The sequence below is a fragment of the Mus musculus genome, chromosome 6 (assembly GCF_000001635.26).
Source record: "Mus musculus strain C57BL/6J chromosome 6, GRCm38.p6 C57BL/6J".
In the NCBI taxonomy this organism is placed as follows: Eukaryota; Metazoa; Chordata; class Mammalia; order Rodentia; family Muridae; genus Mus; species Mus musculus.
Genome location: NC_000072.6, coordinates 29886389 through 29903795, shown reverse-complemented (window position 1 = coordinate 29903795; position 17407 = coordinate 29886389). Strand labels below are relative to the sequence as shown.

The 17407-nt window shown below is 41.9% G+C and overlaps 1 protein-coding gene across 12 annotated transcripts in view; it reads right to left on the bottom strand.

Moving 5' to 3' along the window:
- The window catches only part of Ahcyl2 (S-adenosylhomocysteine hydrolase-like 2), a 143932-nt gene that overhangs the window by 8515 nt on the left and 118010 nt on the right, over positions 1-17407 (bottom strand). For 11 of the 12 annotated variants that reach the window (NM_021414.6, NM_001171000.2, XM_030255642.1 and 8 more), the window contains 5 exons: positions 13052-13115; positions 12507-12595; positions 8907-8977; positions 7380-7474; positions 509-607 (listed from right to left, as the gene is read on the bottom strand). In NM_021414.6, the coding sequence (NP_067389.5) occupies positions 509-607; positions 7380-7474; positions 8907-8977; positions 12507-12595; positions 13052-13115 (418 nt within the window). Of the gene's footprint in view, positions 1-508; positions 608-633; positions 869-7379; positions 7475-8906; positions 8978-12506; positions 12596-13051; positions 13116-17407 lie in introns of those variants that run through there. The other variant, XM_011241082.2, reaches the window with a different exon arrangement.

The window sequence follows — 17407 nt, the reverse complement described above, 5'->3', positions numbered from 1 at the left end:
GATGGGAACCATCCATCACACAGCATTAGCAGAATAAGCTGGGTACCCACTACATAGCTGGCTCAGTTCATCAGTTCAAAGACCCTAAAATAGAGACACTGGCAGCAAAGACATGACTTTCCCAAAGCTTATCAAAGACAGTCTGAGTTACAGCCAGGAATACCTACTTTGCTTACTGATTAAACCCCACACAAGACAGTCTTTCTCTGTGAGCTGCACTGACTCTATCTGCTAACTCCTTCCACAGTAATAGTCATCATCTGACTCAACCTGCAGAGTGACATGGAGACAGGATAATGGGTGAAAGTGAGGAACCAGAATAGGTTCTTAATTGCTCAATGAAAAGATCTTTCACAATTATAAGTAAAATCTACTGGTAAAGTAGTTAAATTTGTGCTGAAGAGACAGAGTTGAAAGGATCAGGGAACACGCGGGGGAGGGGGCAGGGGAGCAGGGAATGGCAGTCTCTCCTGTCAGTGGAGTAGCTCCTTGTCAGCCTCAGTCTTACCTCTGCCAGCAGTACTATCCTCTTGCCATCAGGCCATATCACATGATCAACTTGGGATCTTACTCTCTCCCAGGTCAGTTCTGGTGTCCGCAGGCTGGCCTGGAACACACACAGTGAGAACATTATTAGCTGTGGCAAGTCCCCCACATTGGGGACAGAAAGAAGTTGAAGGGAGCTATTTTAAATAGCAAGTCGAAAGAAGCAACCAACATGCCAGATGGAGAATACCTGTCCTGGGTTGGTTAGGACTGTTCCATTTCAGGGAATTTAATCTTAGGCCCAGCCAGGGAGGGATCCCTCAGGAGGTCATTCCACAACATATATTGTACGCCCACTCTCTGCTGAGCACAGTAAAAGGTGCTATGGAAAATACAAAAGAAACCAAAGGCATGGTTTCTGCCTTCAAAAAGCTGACATTTTAGTTGGGGACACAAAACAATACATATGTGAGAAGAAATACAAAGCAACATGCAAACAAGTGCAGAATAATATGGTGCAAACGGTATGCATAAGTGCTGAAGAGAGAGACAGATGATCAGAGCCAAGTGGATTAGCTGGAGAAAGCCGAATGTCCTAAACAGCATGCTGGGGACCATGGTTCTGCCCTCATGGCCCAACATCCCGGTCTGACCTGCTCAAAAGGCTGGTTTACCCTACAGAAGCTCTGTGCCCTAAGTGCAAATGTGAGGTAGCTTTCAGAGGATGCAAGTGGTAGAGTAAAGCGCCCAATGGCTCACCCTCTTTCCACTTCTGTGTATTGTGTATTCAAAGAACAAAAGAAAAGATGGGAAGTTCATTATCAGCAGCAATGAAATGTCAGTCACAGGCCGTGCAGACAGACTTAGGACAACTACTTCCTTCTTCAATTAGCAGTGGCTGAAACAGAAAGTGAGTCCATATTCCAAAACTACCCCATCTTATTCATCTGGTAAAACTGAAAATACTGGTAAAGAATATACTGCCAAATACTAGACCTCAGACAAGAGGGACATTTTAGTTACATGGTAATTCTAGGCACTGTAATAAAGGACAAAAACCAAGAGAAGATTGTGAGCCATTTCTGCAGAGACAGTATCTTTTCATTTTTAAATTTCCAAATTCTCTTTAGATATACAATGGAGTGCTCAATTAATGCTTAGACAATCATTGTCTCTCTCTCTCTCTAAGGAAATAACATTTGAATAGTGCAAAAAGACATATAATTATATTTTAGTGTATTTAGAACTGCATTTATTCATGCTCTGGATCAACATTTCTTTATTAGATATGTTGGATACGCAAAATTTGAGACATACATTTCACAAATTGATTCAATTGTTCTAAAGAGCTATTTGGCAATAAGTACCAAAATGTTATAGATAACTAATTTTTATCAATTAGTTTAATTTTTAGACTCCTGTAACAAATATTTATTCAAGTCAAGAATTAAAGCGCCTAGGAATTTTAATATAAACCAGGTGTAGTGGTGCAAGCCCTTAATTCCAGTACTTGGGAGGATCTTAATAAACAAAAGCAAAAACAAATAAAGAATGGTCATCCTAACATTATTCATACTAGCAAATAAGCATAGACCAACAGGAAGTGACTAAGTAAATCAACTCCACTGGGTATTAAAAAAAAAAAGAAGAAGAACAAGAAGATAAAGAAGAAAAGGAGGATGACATGGGTGTAATGATGATAATCACACTGACAACAACAGAGGTGTCATGTGTGGCTTAGCGGTACTACTCTTGCCCAGCACATGTAAAATTCTGGACTGGATCCCCAGCACCATAGATTAAAAGTTATAAGTAAAGGATGTGAACAGAGTTAAACTAATTGAAGCAAGTGGACAACTGAAGAAGTTAAGGAAAAATCAAAATATATCCTTTAGCCTTTGAAATAGCATATGGAGATGACCACCTTCTGGCCAAAGCACACAGCTCCACGGTAACCCCTGCATTTTATATTGAGATGAGATGGTAAGTAGTTCAGAATTTTATTGTTTCATATCATTAATCTTCCAGAGGAAAAACAATTCTGGTGACTGTTAGCAAAGAACTAACAACATGATCCTGAGAGTCCTCCATCTTAGGAAGTGCTCTTTGGGAAGGACATGGTGGAGTCAAGGAAGGGACAACTGTTTAGAACATAGGAAAACAGTGCCGAGAAGAGGCAGTATAGCAAAGGCACAGGAACGGGCTTCAATAAGGGCCAAAACCCTTGATGGTCATTTAAAAAGAGGTTTAAAAAATTAATTGGTTAACTTATCTCCACCACTCTCTAGGGAGGGTCAATGTCCTCATTGTGAAGGTTGTCTGTTTGGCTGTCCTGCTCCCTAAGAGCCTTTCCTATCCTATGGCTGGGACAAGAATAGCTCTTAAAAACCAACCAACTGGGGCTGGGGGAGGAGGTCGGTGGTAAACGTGTGCTTCGGGGTTCATGTCTAGAATTACCACTTTAAAAAGGGCGGTGGGGGTGGAGGAGCACAGAATTGGCTTTGCTGTGAATCTGCACTAACCTTACTCTACCAGGAAGAGGGCTGCTTATGCAGATATGGGCTCCAACTGTGGGCACATCCCCTGTAAATGTATTATGCCTACACATACTGATCTTATAGGATACCGTCCCCTCCCCCCAGCCCCACCCTGCAGGGAGCACAGCTGTGGTTCCAGTCCTTTAAAACAGAATCAATAGCAAGACTTAGTTAAATAACTTTCATTAGAGAAAGCTGCGGAAAGCATGTGTATATAATGCTTTATCACTTGGACTACAAAGCTGACAATCACACAGGCCTTCCACGTGAGACAGGAGATATGTGAAAGAAAGAGCTGCCCACCGAGTAGCCTACAGCACTTCTCCAGTGTTCATTCAATTCATATTTTTCAGGAAAAAAGTACAGCTTTCTAAGTGGATAACATTTTTCATGACCTATTCTTTCTTGAAATATGCAGCAAGCAATATCTCAAAGTTAGGTAAAACCAAAAATTCCTACCCAAAAGAGGAAAAGAAAAACCTAAGTAATTTTTGGGAGAGGGGAGCCACACTCAGGGGCTCTTACTGCACTCGCAGCCCATGAGCCTGGAGCTCTCTAGGTAGCCCAAGCAGGCTTCAACTCCGTCCTCCTACCTCAACCCCCAAGTACTATGATTTATTCTAAATTTTGATCACAAAACTATCTGGCTAGTCAGCAGGTGGATCTCTGAGTCTCTATAGAGTGAGATGGTGGCTCAAATACAAAACAATACAAATCTAGCTGGGTAAATATTACATAGTAACACTAATTTGATTTATAGAGAATTTCCTCTCTAAGTTTTGTATACAAAAGATCAATTATTTATCTGGATGATTACCAAATAACTTTCCTACACAAGAAACGTTAGGTGATTTACAGAGACTCTCACTCCTTCCTTCACATTTTACACCTAACTGGTTTAGCAAATCCCACTGGTTACAACATTGAGTCTTATCAAGTCTACTGTTTACCCACTGAACCAAGCCAGCACCTTCACCCTCTCAGAGTTTCCTGCTGTCCTCACACCTACTCAAGCCCAGACAGTTTTCTTTACCCAAAAGCCAGACTGGTTTATTAAAAATATTTTGTTATTTATTTGTTCAAAATTGTCCAGTAGCCTCTTTCCTATTTAGATAAAACTCTAGATGCTATGGCCCACAAAGCTCCGCCTTCCTCATCGCCTCCTTGAGCTGCCTCCTCATCCTCACCCAGACTTTATTACTGTCGCCAGACTTTATCTTTAAATAAATTACATTTATGTATTTACTGATCTACTTATTTATCTTTGTGTATAAGTTGGCACTTTCATGGTATGTGTGTGCAGGTCAGAGGATCACATATGTACAGGAATTGCTTCTCTCCTTCCCGTGGGTTCCAGGGATTCAACTCAGGTGGTCTTTAGGCTTGGATGTAAGTGCCTATACCTGCTGAGCCATCTTGCTGGCTCTACTACAGCTTCTTCAGCTCTTGGCAACCTGTTTTGTTTTGTTTCCTCTTTGCAGTGGTGAGGCTGAACCCAGGACTGTGTGCAGTCATCTCAGACCAGTGCTCTGCCTCTGAGCGGCACTCCCGCCTGACCATTTTCTCTGAATACAGGGTACTCACACATCTTGCATTTCCTTTCATTCAGCCTTCCCCAATCGTCTATCCACAAAATGCCTTTCTTGGCCATTTCAATTAGAAGATGCTCTCAGCATCCTCCTCTTGCCTTTCCACTCAATATAACACAGACAATAACTGTTAACTTATTTATTATCCATTTCCCACACAAGAATATAAAGTTCACGAGCAGAAGATGTTGCTCAATGCTTTTACTTCATCTAATTAAAACTTGGTACAGAGCAGGCCAAATATTCAGCATACACTTGCTAAATAATGAATGAACATCCTGGTCCTAATTATTGGCTGAGTTTGCTGGTTTTTGTTTGTTTGTTTTTTAGTTAGGATCTTATTTATGCAGCCCTGGCTGGCCTTGAATTCCTAGCAATCTACTTTAAATTTTGTTTTACATGCTCTGTGACAGTACCATCACACATTAATTTAACTTTCAAAAGCCCTCTGAGTAGCATCTTTTCTGGACCACACCTTATGCCATGAAGAACTCAAAGAAAAGAAAGAAAAGAATGGCTCTTGGCTCCTGATATAGCAAATATGGGGGAGGGGGGCCTACCTAGAAATAATGGCAAAACCAAGTCTAGTTTCAACATGTTATCCAGGATGATCCTTTTAAAGTAAAAGCCTTCATATTAAAACTAAGCCAGATTAGAAACCCTACAATGGCCCCCTGATTCTCTCACAACAGAACTGTTTTTAGCGTGGGCTGTTAGGCCTGTCACCTCAGCCTCATCCTCCCTTCCCTGTCTTGTGCTCACCGTGCCATCTACACCAGCCTCCTTTCACCCCTCAAACAGCAGGGCTCCTTCTGCCTCAGGCCATGTGGACCAGCTACGGCTTACAATGCCCCTTACCTAGAAATCCACACGACTGACCCGACACTGGGCTCACAGTCTAAGCTACTATTTAAATAATGGCCTAGTTCTTCAGATGCCCTCTGCCATTCTCTAGTTCTCTCTTCTCTTTAGAATTTTACTTATTTATTATGTTAAGTTTTTTGTCTCACTCTCCTCATAAGCTCTATGAGGGTAGGAATTTGTTATATTCGTTGACTCCAAGCATCTAGAACTCCAGGTGGCATATAGCAACCATACAGTAATATTTGTGATTGAAGGTAAATGGTCTTGTGACCTTTATTCTGAGGAATTACTCATGTTTAGCCCATCTTTAAAGGGAAAACTAGGCCTTGGAGTCAATACACCTGAATTATTTTGTTTTGTTTTGTTTTTCTGAAACAGGGTTTCTCTGTGTAGCTCTGGCTGTCCTGAAACTCACTCTGTAGACCATGCTAGCCTTGAACTCGGAGATCTGCCCGCCTCTGCCTCCTAAGTGCTGGGATTAAAGATGAGCACCACCACACACACCGGCTCAAATACTTGAAGAATTTTGTGCTTAAATTTCATTCTGAATCAGTTGTATGACTTACCAGTGTACTTAATGTCTACGCTTCCCAGTTAAAAGTTAAGACTAACCCTCCCAGGGTAGTCAAGGGCATGGAGTGAATAAAAGTAAAGGTGCAGAAGTTAGATGGCCGCATCTGTTATTCAGAGCTTCCTGTGGTTTTGGAAAGAAAGTCTTCACGCTTTCTCTTTGACCATGTAGTAGAGGTGCCCCTTCACTCATGGTACATAACTGGAATGTAAGAGGATCCCCACCCCTGCCAAGGAACCAACTATCAACTCCATTAGTAACTGTAAGCAAACCACAGTGTCAAGACAGAGCAATGATGCCATGGTACTCAGACCCCCAGACTAGCCTTAGGCTCTGGGAGGCTATCTGGCTAGCTATTTCCTTCCTCCTTTCTGGTGCTGTGTGGTGTGGGAATTAAACCTTGGGCCTAGTGTGGGGGGCAAACACTCTAACATGGAGCTGCATCCCCAGCCAAATACTTCTAATAACAAAAGAATAGAACAACAGGGTTAAAAAGAGAAACCACATAAACTAAATATCGTCCAACGGCTCTCGGCAGCAGCTGGTCCTTACCTGAAATGCTGAAGCTCAGTCACAGCAGCCCTCAGTGAGATGAAAGCCTGCTGTGGTTGAGCCAGTTACCCACAGAGAAAGACAGGCATGCCAGAAAATGCCATAAAAACTTAAAGCCAGAGTCAAAGTCATACTGAGAGATACTTTGGTAAGTCTAAAAAGAAATAAATACACCTCTATTAACTGCTACTTGGATAACTTATTAGAGGTTTGGTTGGATATAATCAGAAGATAGAACTACAGCAATAAACTTCCCAGGTTTAGGAATATATGCTGTTACACAGTGGCTCTGAACTGAAGGTGGTACCTATAACCTAGTTACAGTGATTTGAGAGAGATGTTAAGGGGAGACCTAGGCCAGTGAAAAAGGGAGAGAAAAGAAACTGCAGTGGTTGATAGGCACAGCCATTCTAAGGCAATGTACTTCTCCTAGCCCACAGATCTCTCCTTTGAGTGTTTCCACGGACCAGACTACGTGTCTTTATGTAAAGCTAAACATCCCCATATACTGAGTCCACTGTGACACAGTCTGAGTAGGTACCAAGCCTGGGTGTAAGGAGGTAATCATTTGAAATGGTTGCGATGAAAAAGCTTTATTTTGCCCCTAAGCACAGGCCCTAGGGCTGGAAAGTGAACAGACATGGACTATTCCAGAGCACTCATGACTCCTGTTCAGACTAGCTGATGCCCCTGCCTTTTCTTCTTCCAGTTTGTTACTTGGGAAGGAGAGAATGAAGGAGAAACAAGAAAGGTCCCATCAGTGGTCAGTGAGGATCTTACCACATCAATCTCGGTGTTGGAATGGCCCATGTTACAAACGATGCAGCTATTCTTCATACGGTCCAAGTGCTCTCTGGTTACCACATTCTTGTTCCCTTAAAAACAGAAGAGATAAACACATGAAAAGGAAAGACGTTAGACCCCCTACCTCATAAAAACACACACAATATATAGTATATATATATAATATATATAGTAATATTATAATATATAATAAAATATATAAAATCAATTTTATATGGATCATATTCCTTTTTTTAGGTAGGTTGTATTCTTGCTTTCATTACAAATGGTGTTAAATAATAAGAACATACTAGGCAAATTCCTAATAGCTTTCCAGATAAACTACAAGTAGTTTTTATTCCCTCAACTCTGTATGTAAAATGGTCAACCAATGTCTACAACATGAATGGATCATATTCTTAAGAGCAAGAACTAGAAAAACCTCTTAGTTTTTAACAGAAATGTTAGAGGAACATGAAAGTGAATCCTTGTGGCCTCAGGTTCTGCAACAGTCTACAACGATACAGCACTTTAAATATAAACAACAGAAGAAAAACAGAGACTGACTACATCAACAAACATACAAGTCCTTGCTGTAAATGACCCCACTAAGGAAGTGTTTAAAAGACAACTTAGTGAATGGAACAAAATCTTTGTAAATCAAATGGGATGTCTACTAGAAATGTATTGGGAACTCTTACAACTCACAATAAAGACAAATAATCTGATTTAAAAAAATGAACACAGGGTCTGAAAGGATGTTTCTCTAGAGAAGATATCAATAGCCAAAAAGCATAGGAAAGAATGGAGACTATTACTAGCCTTCTAAATCATACACTGCTTTATGTTCAATGGGATGGCAATAATAAAGAACACAATAATAAAAGTGTTGTTAAGGATGTAGAAAAGCTAGCACCCTCAAGCACTGCTGTACAACTGTACAAAAGCTCTACTGCTCTGAAAAATAGTTTGGCAGTGCTCTAAACAGGAAAATGTGAAAGAAATAGACTTTATTTTTTTTCTACTATTTCTGGTACATGCATGTGTGTCTCTCTGTGTGCTTCTGACTCCACAGTGCTGAAATTATAAGTGTAAACCATCATGCCTGGCTTTTTAAAAAGATGATTTATTTCATGTGTATGCATGTTTTGCCTGCCTGATGCATGTATACTGCTTATATGTCTGATTCCCACAGTTAGAAGAAGGTGTCAGATTACCTGAAACTGGAGTTATGGTTGAGCTACCATGGGGGTACTAGGAATAGAACCTGGGTCCTTTGCAAGAGCAACAAGTGTTCTTAACCACTGAGTCAACTCTCCAGTCACCCATGCCTTTTTCCATGGGTTCTTGGAATCAAAACATGTTTATTAAGGTAAGCATTTTACCAAATGAGCCACTCCTACTTCTCAACCCCTATCTCTCAGTTTAGTAGTTTGGCTTTATCCAGAATATTTTTAATCACCCCGTATATGTGCCATGGAAGCATTCCCACATCCCACCCCACTGGACGCACCACAACCATACCTGTGCAAGTAATAACAATGTCGACCTGTCGGATGACTTCATTCAGCTTCACTAGTCGGAATCCATCCATACTGCAGAAATAAAGCAGGACAAGTAACTCAGCCAGCCGCAGGGGAGTCTCCCTTACAAGCCTGCACCGAGCTCTTCAGGTAGTTACAGTGTCACTTCCTGGACAGCTGGAATGCTTCCAGTCTGTTTGTTTAGTTTAGTTTTAAAGACAGTGCCACTGTATAGTCCAGGCTGGCCTCAAGTTCAGGATCCTCTAGCCTTTCCCTCGAGTGCTGGGATTACAGGCATGGGTCACCACATCTGGCGTGGGCTACTCTTCAGTTTATACAGGAGAAGTGTAAAAGCTCCCTTTGCACCCGTGGGACTATACCTCCCAGTGACAGAGAGCCGAGCCAGGGCTCATGAAATTCCCAAATGGCATTTCTAGAAAATGACACCTGGCCATTGGATCTATTCTCACTGCATCTGTTCTTCTAAGATCATTGATTACCTTCGGAAAAAACAAACAACAAAAAAAGTTTTTTTTTCCAGAGTGCCTTACAGTATTTGATTTCTCTGCCACATTAAGTGTAACTTGCCTTCTTTAAAGACCAATTCCCCACTTTTGTATAGTGCTGGGGATTGAACCCAGGACCTTGTACCCCACTTGGCTAAATTCTAAGGCGTTTCCCATATTGAAGTAGTGGAACTTTGTGGGGTTCTTCACTGGACCCCTCTCTGTTCTTTCAGTACCCATGCTTAGTCTGCCTTTGGCTGTAAATCACCACTCACGTGATGGGCACCAGGCATCCAGCAAACAAGGAGGAGCTTTACCATCAATCTACATTTCAGTTATAGTTTGTAAGTTGCATGCCTGGGGGGCTTCATAGCCAAGGATTAACTACTCCTTCAGATACCTCAAGGATTCCCCAGAAGGATCACACATTTGTTTGAAAATAAACTCATTATCCTCTCCAAACTCTCATCTACTTTTCTTCTGTATTTTCTACCCTGAACAACAGCATTAATGTTAACCCAACTGTATGAGCCAAGTAACTGTTTCTAATTGAAATTGTAACCAAATCTTTTTAATACTTTTCCTTAATTCCTTAAGTTGCTTGTATTTATGGCCCAATAGAACCTTTTTGGTGGTTTTGAGACAGGGTCAGAACTTACTTTGTAGTCCAGGCTAGCCTTAAATTTGAGGTAATTCTCTTTGGGTGGTGGGATTATCAATTTGTGGGCCACAGTGCCTAGTTCTGCCCCCTTTTACCCATACATGCTAGCTTTTCTAAGGTCTGGTCAGCAATGCATGGCCCAATCTCATTGTCTAGGTTACATCTCTCAAATCATTTTGCAGAGTGATTTCCCTAAGTGCAATTTAGAACATTTTTATTTACCTGTTTAAAATACTCTAGGATAAGACCTAAATTCTTTTTCTTTTTCTTTTTTTTTGGTTTTTCGAGACAGCGTTTCTCTGTATAGCCCTGGCTGTCCTGGAACTCACTTTGTAGACCAGGCTGGCCTCGAACTCAGAAATCCGCCTGCCTCTGCCTCCCAAGTACTGGGATTAAAGGCGTGCGCCAGACCTAAATTCTTATACTGATAAATGATTACACTGCCATTTGATTCTAACCTCAGATATTACCATTCCCCAAATTTATCTAGTCTGTGAGCTCCTGAAATATGCTATGCTATCCTTTGTTTGGAGGCTATGCTCTTGCTCCTTGCCTGGGACACATACCTTCAAAATGAGAGGAAAAGAAGAACCCAAAAAACAAAAACAAAAACAAACAAACAAAAAAGCAAACCCAAAAAACAAAAGCCCAAAACCCTGCCCAGGTTTTAATACAGCCTTGCTGAAATTCCTGTGTCCAGTGCCTCAGTCTTCTGTTAAGACAGCTCTCCCGTGCCTTTACAGCTCTGCATGCTGTTTACAGAGCTTCTGACACTTCAAAGCAGAGCCACGGCCCCTCCATCTACTTTCGCATTTACCCTCAGCACACAGCTTGTACGTACAGCATACACGGCATATACGGTAAGTTACTGTCTGTGTGTGGCTCACGGCTATGAGATGATGTGAATGTACTGTCATCAGTGTCATGTTCCAGTTTCTATACTGAAAAGACCAGAAAGGTGGTGCTCCCTGTGAGTGAAGCCAACTAGAGCAAGCCAGAGACTCTACTGGGAAGCTCTGCGGAAGCCAGAGACTCTACTGGGAAGCTCTGCTTCGGCACCGTAGGGTTGGGCTCTGTGAGTGGCAGGACAGAGCCAACAGGCCTTATTCGAGGTCACTGTCCTTCTTCCAGAGGCTTAGTGGTAAACACTGCACAGAAAATTAAAAATGTAGATATATACTACAGAAGCGTGGGCTTACAGTAGCTTTTAGTGGCCGTGGTGTTTCCCATTCTGTGGATGATGGAAATAATCTTAGTAACAGTTACCACTTAGTGAGGGTCCATTCTGTGACTTAATTTTCACAATACTTTGAGGTAAGGATTATTATCTATATTTTATTTGTTTTATTTGACTATTATTAGTTTTTAGACAGGGTCTGACTATGTAGCCCTGGTTGGCCTAGAACTCACTCTGTAGACCACACTGGTCTTACATTCAGAGATCCTTTTGTCTCTGCTTCCCAAATGCTGGGATTAAAGCTGTGCCCTACTAGGATCCACATTTGAGAGAGGAAAAAGAAACTTAAAAATTTTAAGTTTAGATTCCAGCCTTAAGAATTATAAGAACACCACAAACACTTTTCCATACATTCTTCACACAGGAGTAGGCAGATTTCACTCTTAGTTTGGATTAATCTAATATTTTCTCATAGTTAGATTTACAGTATACATTTTGGGAGGACTACCACAGAGGTCTTTGATATATATCAGAAGGCCTATTGTATTTCACTCCCCTCTCTTCCTTCCTGCTGAAGACTGAACTCATGTCCAAGCTAAGCACATGTTCTATCACTAAACTGCACCCAATCTCGCCTCCTGGCAGGATCTCACTCTGTAGGCCGGGTTGCTGAGACAAGGTCTTACTCTGTAACCAAGGCCTAGAAGTCATAATCTATTTGCTTCAGACTCAGGAATACTAAGATTATAGCTCTGAACCTTAAAAACAACAACAAAAAACACTAGGATGTGTTTGTGTGTATGTGTGTGTGTGTTTGTGTGCTCGTTCATGCATGATATATGTGTGAAGGTAAGCACAGGCCAAGGTACACCCGTGGAGGTCAGAGGACAACTCTGTGAAGTCAGAGACTGAGATTAGGCCTTGCACAGTAACCGCTTAGTCTAGTAAACCGTTTTTCTGGCCTGTCTTTTCTTTTTGATTATTATTTCCAAAGTGGTGGGGATTACATATGAAGAGAGACATTAATGGGATATTTGTTCCTCAAACCAAAACATTCCCTGTTACTATTTCGATAGGAATTCTAAATTCCCACTTCCCTCCGAGCAGAACTCCTTGACTTTTGCAAGACAGCAGCTCAGAGTTCCCTTGCAGCTTCAGGCATGTGGGCGTAAGGCGCGGCACGGCAGATCCACAGTGGCACTGCAGCCAGCCACAGAGAGGAGGAGGGGCAGGCGTCACAGCCACGGAGAGGCTTACCAGGCTTGCAGGGCACAGATGGGGTCAATCTCAGTCACGTACACAATGGAGCCCATGGCTTTCAGAGCAGCGCAGCACCCCTTTCCCACCTGAGCAGTCAGAGAACATAGCAATGAGCACAGCCCGTGAAAGCACACTTCTCCAGCCTCTTGAGGTTTGCGGAGGGGACCCTGATTCTTCCCCTCAAAGTAAGTTTGCTGAGTAGACTCATGCTCGGGAAAAACCAAGAAAAACAAATAAATGCAGTTCATAAACAAATCCCCGGCCCCTGCTTGGCACATTCATATGCATGAGAACACCCACATTCACGATTTATAATCAAAACACAAGCTAAAAGAACATCACAAACAGCGATGCTGGAACAAGTCAGAAAATCAATGAGAAAAAATACAAAAGGAAAAGAAAGGCACTGAACTCAAGGCCCTCTGAAGTTAGGTGTTCCCATCTAACATGGTGCATGGTATACTGCCGTCTACACACAAAACTCGGCAACATTTTAACAAAATACATTTTAAGCATCCAACAAGTAAAAGGTTGAACATTACCTCTCCATAGCCACAGACCACCACCTGCTTTCCACCAAACATCATATCTGTTGTCCTTTTAAGTCTGAGGGAAACAAAAACAAAACCAAACCATTCACTTAGAAAAACATATCCTTAGCTTCCTACCTGAGGCTTGTGTGTTTGTTTTAGTTCTTTCATTTTTGAGGGAAAGCAATACAGTCTGTATTTTGTCTATCTAACGAGCTCAAGGTATATGGGAGCTGTGCAGCCTCCCTCTTTAATCTCTGAGACTAAAGTGAGTGGTGCAAAAGAAAGATATAGAGTACACAGTGGCCTGTAAACAAAAAAGCAATGTACACGTCTATATTGTGACTAGATAGGGGAAAAAGCAAAGATACAAATAAGGAAACTGTAATTTTAATTTAGGAAGTGACAGTTCTGACGTAATGGCAACACTGTTTTACCTTGCTGTTTTAGGAATATACCGTAAGTAATGCAGTTAGCAGTATCAGAGTACCCAGTTTGGTCTTACACTGATCCAATAGGGAGAGTACTGGACAACGGTGCAGAGAGGCTGTGAAATCTGCTGATGCTCACTATATAGACAATGAGCTTTCTGGGTTCATGTGGAGTAGAAACATTCTACCTTTGTATCTTGTTCTCTATGAAACTGATCCTTGCTGTCTCCAGGATTTCTGGAAAGAATGTGTAGGAGTGAGTTCTGGTTCTCCTTGGGTAAAGACTACTTTTTCTGGGAATCTTGGTCAAGAAAAAAAGCGTTTCAACTAAAATCCAGTCAATTTTGAGATACACGGTCTCTCCAAATATGTGTAAAACTTCCTACTTTCTGGTGGGGACTACCACACTCACAAGTCATGGATTATCAGAGTGGTCTTGCAATGGCTAGCACAGCAAGGAGACCAAAGGATCTATTTCTAGGCCTCCTTTCTCTTGACCACTTTCTGAAGATTTTCCTCATCCCCCTTCTTTTTAACCATACACAGCTGTGGTGGTCTGGAAACTTCCTTCACACTGCACCTCTGCAAATGACAACCAGGCTGCAGACATGGACGGACTCCAGGTAGGCAGTGATAATCCTGTGACCTCAGGATTTTCCTCAAGGATAAAGGACAAAAGAGACTTCACTCAAGGAAGGACTGGGGGTAACGGTAAGCTACCTGGTGCTATTTAGTTGCCATGGCAACCCTCTGAACTTCTCTTTGGTTCTTCTCGCTCCACAGCCCTAGGAGAGCTAAAACACTATCTACTCTACAATGTGAAAAGCCTAGCTGAGCTCCTTTGGAGCTTCGGGGGAATTTTTCTTCTTCCTCAAGTGGAATCTTAGTCAGCAGTACACAAGGAGGTGTTGGCAGGGCTCCCTGATGCCCGTGTGATGGTGAATTCTGACTGACAACTTAAGGGGACTTAGAACCACCACGGTACTAAACCTCTGGATATGTCTTTGAGGGAGTTTCTAGACTAGGTTAACGGACATAGGAAGACCCTCAGCATAGGCAGTACCACTTGATGGATGGGAGCCCTGGACCAAAGAAAAGGAGAAAGCACCATCTTCATCTCTTTCATCAGCATTCTTCTTTGCTTTCTGACTGTGGATGGCTGTCCTTCTGCCAGGACTTCCTGTCATGACTGGATTATGCCTGTGTTGCTTTTGTCAGGTGTTTGGTCCTAGCGACATGTAAAGGGACGGATACAGCAAGTAACCATCTCAGAACTATAGAAGATTAAGTATTAATACCTTTCTCATGTGGATGCTCTCTTAGCCAAAGTGCCTGCCTGCTCCACTGCCCCTCCTTTTCTTTCTGGTTTTGTGAGACAGGATCTTATGTAGCACAACCTGGCCTCAAATTTGTTAAATAAGAAAGAATAGCCTAGAACATTCGATTCACCTCCTTGGCCTCCTGAGTGCTGGGATTACAGATGTGTGCCACCATCCCTGGCTTCTACTTAGGTGTCTCTGGAGCAGTTTTCATCTCTCTTGCTTTCATCTCTACTGAGAGAACAATTTCCCTTGACCCAGTTGCAGTCTGGCACTGTTTGCAGGTACCAATGAGCTTGTACCACTTAGCAAGTTTAGATGACAGCCCAGGTCCCTGCTCCTCACTGTAAAATCTAACCATAACCTCCACTCTGCTGCTTCTTGTCACTCTCGTACACTCTTGTACAACCTTAATACTCTTTCTTACTGAGGGAGTAAACTAGGTTGGGAGGGGCTCTATCCATTTTTCTGAATTAGTAGAGTTCTCTTCACATATCTTTTACTGATCCTGGTATAGGCCAACTTTAGGTTCACACATCCGGTATTTGAAAAGTCAAAAGACAGTGGTGAGTAGTTAAGTATTTTAATGAAATATATACAAATGACTATTAATGTGGTCAGAATTGAGGTATCTGTCACAATGACACTCACCATGAGGATACTCCATAGCTGACTACTGAGCTAAGAATTTAGGAAAACATTTAGTCTGTGTGATACTACTGACTCCCTAGTAATATAGTAGGCCACCATAGGTACAATGTACATCGAACATTCCACCAAACAGAAAAAAAAAAAAAAAAGACAAACCTCCCTAGATTCTAACTGAATCTTAAAACTTACTATACATGAAGTTCTAGACAGAGAAGCAAGGTGTTGGGTTTGGTTGCACATGCCTGTATTAAAGCACAATGAAAGAAGAACTGTGCTATTGAGGCCAGGCTGCGCTATGTATCAAGTTCCAGATCAGCTGGGTGTGCACAGTGAAATGCCACCCTGACTGTTGTTTGGTTGGTTTTTTTACAGGAGAAAGGTAACAACACTGAATAACTTACCCTGTCTTATTAACTCTCATAATAACTCATAAAGTTAAAAAAAAAAAAACCCTCATAAAGTAGGTCACAAAGTTACTATTTTACAGATGAGGGAATATGCAAGGAGGATAAGCAAGGGATTACAGTTAATAAATAGGTAATGGGGGCAGCATTTAAACTGAGGTCTTTCTGGATCCAGTGCCCACCGGTAGTGTCACAGCACACACTGAATGGCTAGGAATACAGTCCACAGAACCTTTCCTCATTTTCTCTCTTAACTCACACGGGATGGAAACACTGCACTTGCCACATTCTAAGCTATTTTGATGGTTTTACTTAGACAATTACTTGAGGGCTATGATTTGGATCTAGAATGGTCCCAAAGGTTCATATGATAAAGGCTTGGTCCCCCTGCTTGCTTTACTAAAATGTGTTGAAAACTCTAAGAGGTCAAGTCTAGTGAGAGGCGTTCTAGGAACTGGCAACAGATTCTTGAAAGGGTAGAGGGGACCCAGTGCCTTCATTACTCTTTTCTTACGTCTCAGTCAGAAGCAGTCGACTTTACTTTGTCACATGATCCTGACTAACCACACACTGCTTCACTGCACGCCCCAAAGCAAACAAGGCCATCTGCCCACAGACCAACACCTCTAAAACTCTGAGCCAAAATCAAGCTCTGATTTTCAAAAGTTGAGTATGTCAAGTATTAGTTACACCAATGGAATTGACTGCACATGAGGGTCTTGCTAGCAGTTAATGAAAGAACGCCAGAACACAAGGGTGGAGACAGGGTGAATACTGTCAGACCTGCAACCTTCATACAGCAGAAAGCAGAAATGCCTCTGGGAGTTCATTTTTCCTCCCACAAGTTTCTAGATAGTCAAGAACTCTATGGCAGTAATAACATGAGAACTATACAGTATGTTATGGGAACCATGATCTGAAATAGGATCAGCTGAGATCTCTTTCAAAATCATTGTTATGCCATTTTAATAGCACAAAATATAAACTCTTACTAACAGCAGCTAATCTCAATTATTTTTTTTATTTCACTGCCTATTTTATTATTATAAGTCGAGATTATTCTCATCTCAGACTTGTTATATAGCCTAGGTTGCTCTTTTTTTTTTATTAGATATTTTCTTTATTTACATTTCAAATGTCATCCCCTTTTCTGGTTTCCCCTCCAAAAACCCCCTAGCCCCTCTCCCCTCCCCCAACCCACCCACTCCCGCTTCCTGGTCCTGGCATTCCCCTGTACTGAGGCATAGAAGCTTCACAGGACCAAGGGCCTCTCCTCCCATTCATGTCCGACTAGGCCATTCTCTGCTACATATGCATCAATTCTTTTTTAAAATTTTGTTTACTTTTATGTGCATGAGTGCTTTGTCTGAATATGTTTGCCTGGTACCTGTGGTGGCCAAAAGAGGGCACCAGATCTCCTGGGTCTGGAATTACAGACATCTGTCAGCTGCCATGTGGGTACTGGGAATTAAACACAGGCCCCTCTGGAAGAGGAGCAAGGGCTCTTAATCTCTGAGCCCAATCTCTAGCCCCAGTCTAATATCCTAAGTGAAAGAGATTTTT